General features: G+C 49.1%; 1 protein-coding gene across 1 annotated transcript in view; it reads right to left on the bottom strand.

Annotated features, from left to right (window-relative positions):
• The window catches only part of ITGAX (integrin subunit alpha X), a 20,184-nt gene extending 16,846 nt beyond the window's left edge, over nucleotides 1-3,338 (bottom strand). The window contains 5 exon segments of the mRNA XM_040260105.1: nucleotides 960-1,074; nucleotides 1,227-1,297; nucleotides 1,583-1,686; nucleotides 2,460-2,562; nucleotides 3,143-3,338. Coding sequence (XP_040116039.1) covers nucleotides 960-1,074; nucleotides 1,227-1,297; nucleotides 1,583-1,686; nucleotides 2,460-2,562; nucleotides 3,143-3,203 — 454 coding nt within the window. The 5' untranslated portion in view covers nucleotides 3,204-3,338.
• Nucleotides 3,339-8,532: the final 5,194 nt, after the last annotated feature.

Raw genomic sequence — 8,532 nt, 5'->3', positions numbered from 1 at the left:
ACATACACACATACACACTCATACACACACATATCAACACACACACAACATGCACAAACACATAGACACACACTCATACACACACACAAACACACATGCAAACATGCACACAACATGCACAAATACATACACACATACACACTCATATACACACATATCAACACACACACACATATACAACATGCACAAACACATAGACACACACTCATACCCACACACAAACACACATGCAAACATACACACAACATGCACAAATACATGTAAACATCACACACATACATATACATACACACAGACGAATAAACATACATACAACACACACAAATACATATATACATTACACACATACACATACACACACGCGCACAACATACAAACACACATAAATATATATATACACATCACTCTCATACACATACACATACACACACACACGTACACATACACACACACACACACACACACACACACACCTACATGCACACTGCTCAGACTGCCTGTATCCTCATCTCCCTTTCCCAGCCTGCTGCGCAAATCAATTGGTTATATACCACAGGGTACAATGGGTGAAAATAAATGTCCTTCACTCTCAAAATTGTAGCAGCTGGCATAACTCAGCGCTCGCCACGGAGGCACCATGCTAAACCTTGGCCGTGGACCATCTATGTTATTCACAGTGTCTGGTGCGCTATTATTCCCATCAAACAGACAAGGGCATCGAAGCTCAGAGACAGAAAGGCCCTAGAAAGCCCCTGCACTTGGATGGTGATGAGGCAGGTGTAAAAACAGGTGGCGACCTCTCCAGGCATGTTTGGAATCACTGTGCCCTCCAGCAAAATTTTTTTTTTTCCAGATCCCTCTGGTTTATCCACTCTGGTAAGAGTGTTCCTGGCCCCACGGCAAGCCCCTGTCAGATGCGTGTAGGTTCCTCAAAGGACTCAGTGGCCCCAAACACTCACCCTGCAGGGCAGCCGGGATCCTCTTGACCTGCTGGAACGGGGAGGCCAGCAGGAAGCAGATCCCGGTCAAGTGCATGTTCTCCTGGCATGTGTGGTGCACAGTGGGGCCACAGGCCTGGGGACAGAGAGGCTTGGTGGGAAGGGCTGTCCCTGCTACCGTCGCACCCTCCCGTCCCAGTACCTCCACCCTCCATGAGACCCCCAGCACCAGAGCCCTAGATCCCCACGCGTTCTCTCAGGATGCTCCCGTGACCCAGGGCAACTCACCAGCAGCTGAAAGGGGTCGGTGGTGGCTGCCATGGACAGGCCCAGGGACATGTTCACAGCCTCTGGAGGCACTAGGGCACAGGTGTATGCATGGTTACCTTCAGGTCAGAGGAGGCAGGGCACCTCAACTCTGGGAGATGAGGAGGTCTGACAGGTGAAGGGAGCTTTCAGGTCTTGATGGATCTATGGGGGCGCAGGGGTGGGACGGGAGGGGAGACTGGGAGGGTCAGGAGGCCTGTCTGAGGCTCAGGGTCTGCAGACAGAGCTGAAGCCAGGGAGTGAGTCTCCTGTGTTCCCCACAGACCCTCGGAGCATGGGATCCTGAGCCTGGGTGCCAGCCATGGGCAGCCACTCACCCTGCAGGGGGATGGCCTCACACCTGCCCATGCTGTAGTCGCACCAGTAGAGGCCGCCTGTTTGGTTGGCAGCCTTTACCTCCTGGGGGGCTCCAACCACCAGCCTGGGCGGAGAAAAGAACACAGCAGCTAAGATCATGGATGCTGGAGCCAGACTGCCACTTGGCCAGTTTGCTTTCCCTCACTAAGCCTGTTTCCTCAGCTGTAAAGTGGAGAGTCATAACAATTTAAATTCCACATGAGAGAGATTTTGGTTTCTTTCATTCTCTAGTGTATGTCTGGCTCCTGAGACATATAGTAATAGATGCTCACTAAACATTTGTTGAGTGATGGCTTCCTACATCATATGGTTGCTGTGAGGATGAAATCAGTGCCCATCCAAAGGTGCCTGGCACTTAGTGATTGCTCAATTAAAAAATGAAGTTAGCTGTGGTCATTGACATGGCAAGGTAGCCCTTCTTCAGTCCAGTTCTTCATAGCCTTAGGGGAAATTACCATGGTAGACAGAGGAGCGGAGAAGGCAATGGCAACCCACTCCAGTACTCTTGCCTGGAATATCCCATGGATGGAGGAACCTGGTGGGCTGCAGTCCATGGGGTCGCTAAGAGTCGGATACGGCTGAGCGTCTTCACTTTCACTTTTCACTTTCATGCATTGGAGAAGGAAATGGCAACCCACTCCAGTGTTCTTGCCTGGAGAATCCCAGGGATGGGGGAGCCTGGTGGGTTGCTATCTATGGGGTTGCACAGAGTCGGACACAACTGAAGTGACTTAGCAGACAGACGAGAGTTTGTGAATAAAGGGAGGGATGTGGGGAGAGACCAGCCCTGTGCAGGGAAGGCGTTGATGAAAGCCAGAGGCACCACGCTGTCCTCACCATTGGGCATACTGGACCACACTGTGTCCAAACCCAGGGCTGTCCACATGGAAGGTTGTCGGTTGCTCCATGTCCAAGTTGAAGCAGAGAAAGGACACCGGGGCTGGGAAGGAAGGTGAGGAGACAAGCTTTGAGGAATCCCACCTTCTCCATCTTCCTGGCTCCCAGGCTACCTCCCCACACTATTCCTTCCAGGCATAATGCCCCAGCATCTCCTGGGCTTCTGGACCCCCAGGCTCAGGCCTCTCTCAGCTCGGTTTGCCTCCTTCAGATGGTCCAGAGATAGCTGTTCCTCCACTAGTCTGCTACCAAGTTTCATTTCTCCATTTCACAGAGCAACGCCCAAATAGACCTCTTTCCCCATACCTCCCTCAGGGCTCCCATGAAGGAGAATTCAGGAAGACTTGGGGCCGAACAGATGCGGCAGACAGAGTACACGACTGACTTCTTCTGCTTACTTGAGACACCTCTGCATTGTCCAGGCAACTGGCCTCTCTTCCAGCATTTTCTCTTGAACACCCCTAAAACTGATTCAGTATCCTCTTGACCTCCACAAACCCCAGATCCTCAACCTGGTATAACTCCAGATCCCTCCCCTAAAGTCTGAGTTCGAAAAGTGCATTCTTGGCTCTCTCCCTAGCTCTACCCCCATCCTCTCCTCCCCATCGTGACCCTTGGCTTACCCATCAACAGGAACAGAAAAACCTGGGTCACCGTCATGACAAGAAGGGCAGACATAGGCATCAGAGCCCTTGAGTCCCAAAGGGAAGAGCTGGACCAAAATGCCAAGGAAGCCAGTGAGCAGAGAGAGGCTCAGGAGGCCAGATGTAGGGAGGGAAGTCGTCAGCATGACTCAGAGGTTGGGGGTGGAGAATACAACCGAAATAAGCAGAGAAAGATTCAGGCAGCCCACACACACTGTGTCCAGGAGTCTTTCTAAGCAGAGATGATATGACTCGCTTCTCTTGTCTCTGCAACCTAGGCTGGGGTGGATGCAAATCTGCCCCACCCCACCTCTCCCATGTTCCCTTATTGTACAGAAGAAAGTTTCCCCCTGACCTTGAAATGTCAGTGAACCAGGGGATGGGAAAGGGTAGATGCCAGGGTGTCTTCAGACCCCTAAGAGAGGCTCTGGGAAGAATCTTCCACTTTGGACCTAGAAACCTCTGGGCCCAGGATTCAAGCCTCTGGACCCTAGGAGGAAGGCAGAGTGGGTATTCATTCATCATTTGTTTATCACTTATTCAACAAATCGAATTTGAGGCTGATTGTGCAAGCCATCTCTCAGCAGAATGGGAAAACACAAACCACAAGGCCCCAGCTCTGGAGTCAGCGGAGAGGGCAAACATGTAAACAGCAAGAAGATTGCAATGAGAGGAGAAGATACTGGTCACAAAGTATCATATTCAGATTGGAAGGGTGTGAAGTTTCAGGAAAACTTCCTGGAAGAGGTGACACTTGATCTGAGTCTTGCAAGCAACTTAAACAGAAGGGAGCATATTTCAGAAGGAGTGGCCAAATGTAGAAGAGACATGAGATAAGAGGGCTTCTTAGGACATCAGTGGTAGAAACCAGAGAGTAGGAGGTGGGAAGTGGCAAAAGATGTGGTCAGTCGGGGAGGTGGGGGAAGCGGAAGCAGGCCTCAGGCCTGGAAAGCCCCCTTAAGCCCTGTCAGTTTTATTTTGAGGACAGAGGGAGGCATAGAAGCAAATTGCAAAGACTGAGATCTTCAAATTTGAGCTTTAGAAAACTAGAAAAAGGGGCTGTGTGGGGCATGGATTCCTTGGGAGCTGGTTGAAGATGGGTTGGTCAGGAGAGAGGTGATGAGGGCTTCTGGGTGAGCTGGTGGCCATGGGGACGAACTGAAGGCTGACTGGTCCGTAAGGCGTGGACGCTGATGACAGTCCCTGAGCTGGAGGGGGAGGGGTGGGGGGTGCGGTCAACTTCCGTGTTAAGGGAACCAAAATATGTTGTTCTAAGAGTTTGGGTTTATAAAAAAGAATGAAATAATGTCATTTGCAGCAACATGAATGGACCTAGAGATGGTCAGACTGAATGAAAGAAGTCAGACAGAGGAAAGCAAGTATCATGTGCTATCACTCATATATGGAAAAAAAAAATTGGACAAAGGAATTTAATTGCAAAACAAAAATAGAGTCTCAGATGTAGAAAACAAACTTAGGGTTACCAAGGGTAAAGGGAAGGGTGGGGAGGGATAAACTGGGAGTCTAGGATGGACATATACACACTACCGTATATAAAAGAGATAACTAATAAGGGCCTACTGTTTAGCACAGGGAACTCGTCTCAATACTCTGTAATGACCTATATGGGAAAAGAATCTTTTAAAGAGCAGATATATGTATAACTGATTTACATTGCTGTACAGCCGAAACTAACACAACACTGTCAATCAACTATATGCCAATACATTTTTGAAAATCATAAAAACAAATTAAAATTTAAAAATAAAAGTTTGGCCTCTTTCATTGAAAATGACTACTCCCAGAGAGGAAGGTGCGGAGGGGAAGGATAAAGGACAGTTATTTTTCATAGCAAAGCTTGTGAAACAATTTGACTGTGCCTATGAATAACTTTGATAAAAATACAAACTAAAAAAAAATAAAATTTTTTAAAGTTAAAAAAAGTTTAGTTTCTTCTGACCTCTCTCTGACCATTTCCTCCTCTGCAAAACGAGGTGATAATAAAAATACACACTTCCTATTGTTGTTGGGGCAGTTGAGTTAGTAAGTGTGAAAATGCTCAGAAGAGTATTTGTGAACTTTTTTGTGTGTGTGTGAACTTTTATTATTGACGGTTAACTCTCTGTTCGGAGAAGGCAATGGCACCCCACTCCAGTACTCTTGTCTGGAGAATCCCAGGGACAGGGGAGCCTGGGTGGGCTGCCGTCTCTGGGGTCGAACAGAGTCGGACACGACTGAAGCGACTTAGCAGCAGCAACTTACTGTTGCATGAGTGATAAGTCACTTCAGTCGTGTCCGACTCTTTGCAACCCAATGGACTGTAGCCTGCCAGGCTCCTCTGTCCATGGGGAGTCTCCAGGTGAGAATACTGGAGTGGGTTGCCATGCCCTCCTCCAGGGGATCTTCCTAATCCAGGGATGAAACCTGCGTCTCTTATGTCGCCTGCATTGACAGGCGGGTTCTTTACCACTAGCGCCCCCAGGGAAGCCTTAGCTTACTATGCTATGATGATTACTGTGTTAGGTAAGCAGGCTTCCCAAGTGGAGAAGCCGCCACATCATGAAGGGTGTGTGGGGCTGGATCTGGGAGAAAAGCCTGGGCTGGAAACGAGTTCTGGAACCATCAGCAGAAGTGCTGGGTGAGATCCTGATGGGAGTGAAAATGAAGGAGAAAAATGGGCCTGTCCTGGGCCCCAGGAAAACACCCTTGATGGCCACAAGGAGCTGAAGAAGGCTGGGAAGGAAAGTGTCCAAAAAGGAGAAGAGGGACTTCCCTGGAAGTCCAGTGTTTAACAGAGGGTGTGCAGATTCAATCCCTGATCAGGGAGCTAAGATGCCACATGTCTTGCAGCCAAAAGATCAGAATGTGAACAACAGAAATAGGACTTTCCTGGTGGTCCAGTGTTTAAGAATCCTTCTGCCAATGTAGGGGACAACAGGTTCGATCCCTGGTCTGGGAAGATCATGCCATGGGGCCCCTAAGCCCCTTGGGCCACAGCCACTCAAGCCCATGTGCCACAACTCCTGAGCTACTGAGCACGCATGCTCCAGAGCCCGTGATCCACCAAAAGAGAAGCCATCACCCCGAGAAGCGCGTGCACTGCAGCTAGAGAAAAGCCCGCTCAGCAACGAAGACCAAGCACAGCCAATAAATAAATAAATAAACAAATCTTACAAAATAAAACAAATAATATTGTAGCAAATTCAACGAAGACTTTTAAAATGGTCCACGTTAACAAAATCTTCAGAAAAGAAAGAGAGAGAGAGGGACACAGTGAAAAGGCAGCCTGGAGAGAAGGAGTGTGAACAACTTCACAGGCTGCCATCAAGGGACACGAGTGAGGTAAGAAATGAGAAGTCTCTGAATCTGGCTACAGAGGCTGTTGGTGACCCTGGAGTGAGTGGTCCCAGGGCAGTGGGGGAGAGACCGGGGGCAGCAATATCACCCAGAGAGAGGAGTAGCCCTGGGGAGACCTCAGACAAAATATGGCTGGAGAAGGGCCCTGGCATTCTTGGTGATGAAGAAAATTTGAGAGTGAGTGAGTGAGGGTTGTTGTCATTTATTCACTCAGTCGTGTCTGACTCTTGCAACCCCATGGACTGTAGCCCGCCAGGCTCCTCTGTCCATGGGATTTCCCAGGCAAGGATATTGGAGAGGGTAGCCGTTTCCTTCTCCAAGTGGTCTTCCCTACCTAGGGACTGAACCTGAGTCTCCTGCTTTGGCACATGGATTCTTTACCACTGAGCCACCAGGGAAGCCCCCTGGAATTTTTTGCCATGAACGAAATTTGAGAGCAAGTGAGCAAGGGTGCGGGGGTTCAATTCCAAGAAGGAAATGGTGGCAGAAAAACCCAACAAAGAGAAAAGAGAAGTGGCCCAGATCCTGAAGATGATCAAAGACAACCAGAAATGACTCAAACCAGAAGTCTGGAAGACTCGGGACTAGTGTTATGGACAGAGGCCACCAGCCTTCAAAGAAGGCTGGCCTCTTTGAAGTGAGGTAAGTGAGTCCCTCCCCCACTGCCCTGGGACCACTCACTCCAGGGTCACCAACAGCTTCTGTAGCCAGATTCAGAGACTTCTCATTTCTTACCTCACTCTTGAACCTGGCCTTACTGTCACTGTCTTTCCTTAGACACGGATTTCACCCTGGACAGGTGAGGATGGATAAGATAAGAATCCTGGACCAGTAAGACTCCATCTCACTCTGCTCACATACTACCATGATGCTTCAGAGAAAAGTCAAGATAAGGTACCTCGCCTTTGGTAAGGAAGACTTGGATCATAAACCTGTAGAACAGAATGTGTCTTTAATTCAACCCACCCATTTTACAGATGAGGGCTATGAGGCTCCAGCCAAGACCTTAGGGTGTCTAAAACTCAAAGCCCCATTTCAGTGATTCATGACTTTGACATTTCCAGAAAAAAGGATGACAGTAAAGGGGGTGATATAAGCAAGGAAAGGGTGGGCAACCCAGTTACCCATCCCTTCGGTGCGGTCAGCCACATCCAGCTTTGTCCACTTGGCACCCCTAGGGTGTTCAAAGTCCTGGTCAAACTTAGGGCAGGCAGTCAAGGGCAGAGGGGTGGTCTGGGGAGGTTTGAAGAAGAGCCAGCCTTCCCACTGCTGACATTTCTGACTCCATAAATTTCTGCTCTGTCTCTGAGCTCAGAGGGGCTGAAGAAGATTCCAGAAGGATGGTAGGGTAGGAGGGGCTGCATCTGATCTACCATGAATGGGCGGGGGATGGAGGTGGTTGTGGGGAGTGGGTTAGAGAAACCAGGACAAAAGCTGTTTTAATTCAGGTCTGATTTGTCTGAGCTAAGTGGGACTGAATAATCTGCAGTCTGTCTCCTGAGTTGTTGTTGTTTTTTTTTTTCCATGGAAATAAGAGAACAGAAATGTAGTGGGCAGAAACCCTCAGATTTCTCGTGTGTTTCTACCCTATGCTCGCCCACAGGGCTTGACCGGATTTTCCATAGTTTCAGCCCTTCCTCTTGCTGCAAACAATCCATCTCACTTCTCTGTCTTCAAAAGAACACCTGTCTACCTCACCCCTGAGTTTTCTCAGAACAGAACTTATTTGAATTCTGTCGTGTGGAAACACACATGGGCACGTAGGTACTCAGGAAGGTGTGTTTGTGTGTACATATGCTCAATCACTCAGCCGTGTCCAACTCTTTGTGACCCCATAGACTATAAGCCCAACAGGCTCCTCTGTGGAATTTTCCCAGCAAGAATACTGGGGTGGGTTGCCACTTCGTACTCTAGGGGACTTCCCGACCCAGGGATCAAACCCACGTCTTCTGCATTAGCAGGCGGATTCACCACTAGCGCCAACTGGGAAGCCCCGTCAGGAAGATGCTTCT

This window comes from Oryx dammah, unplaced genomic scaffold (assembly GCF_014754425.2).
Source record: "Oryx dammah isolate SB20612 unplaced genomic scaffold, SCBI_Odam_1.1 HiC_scaffold_2, whole genome shotgun sequence".
Taxonomy (NCBI): Eukaryota; Metazoa; Chordata; class Mammalia; order Artiodactyla; family Bovidae; genus Oryx; species Oryx dammah.
Note: the sequence above shows the minus strand (reverse complement) of the source record. Positions and strands in the feature narration are given on the sequence as shown.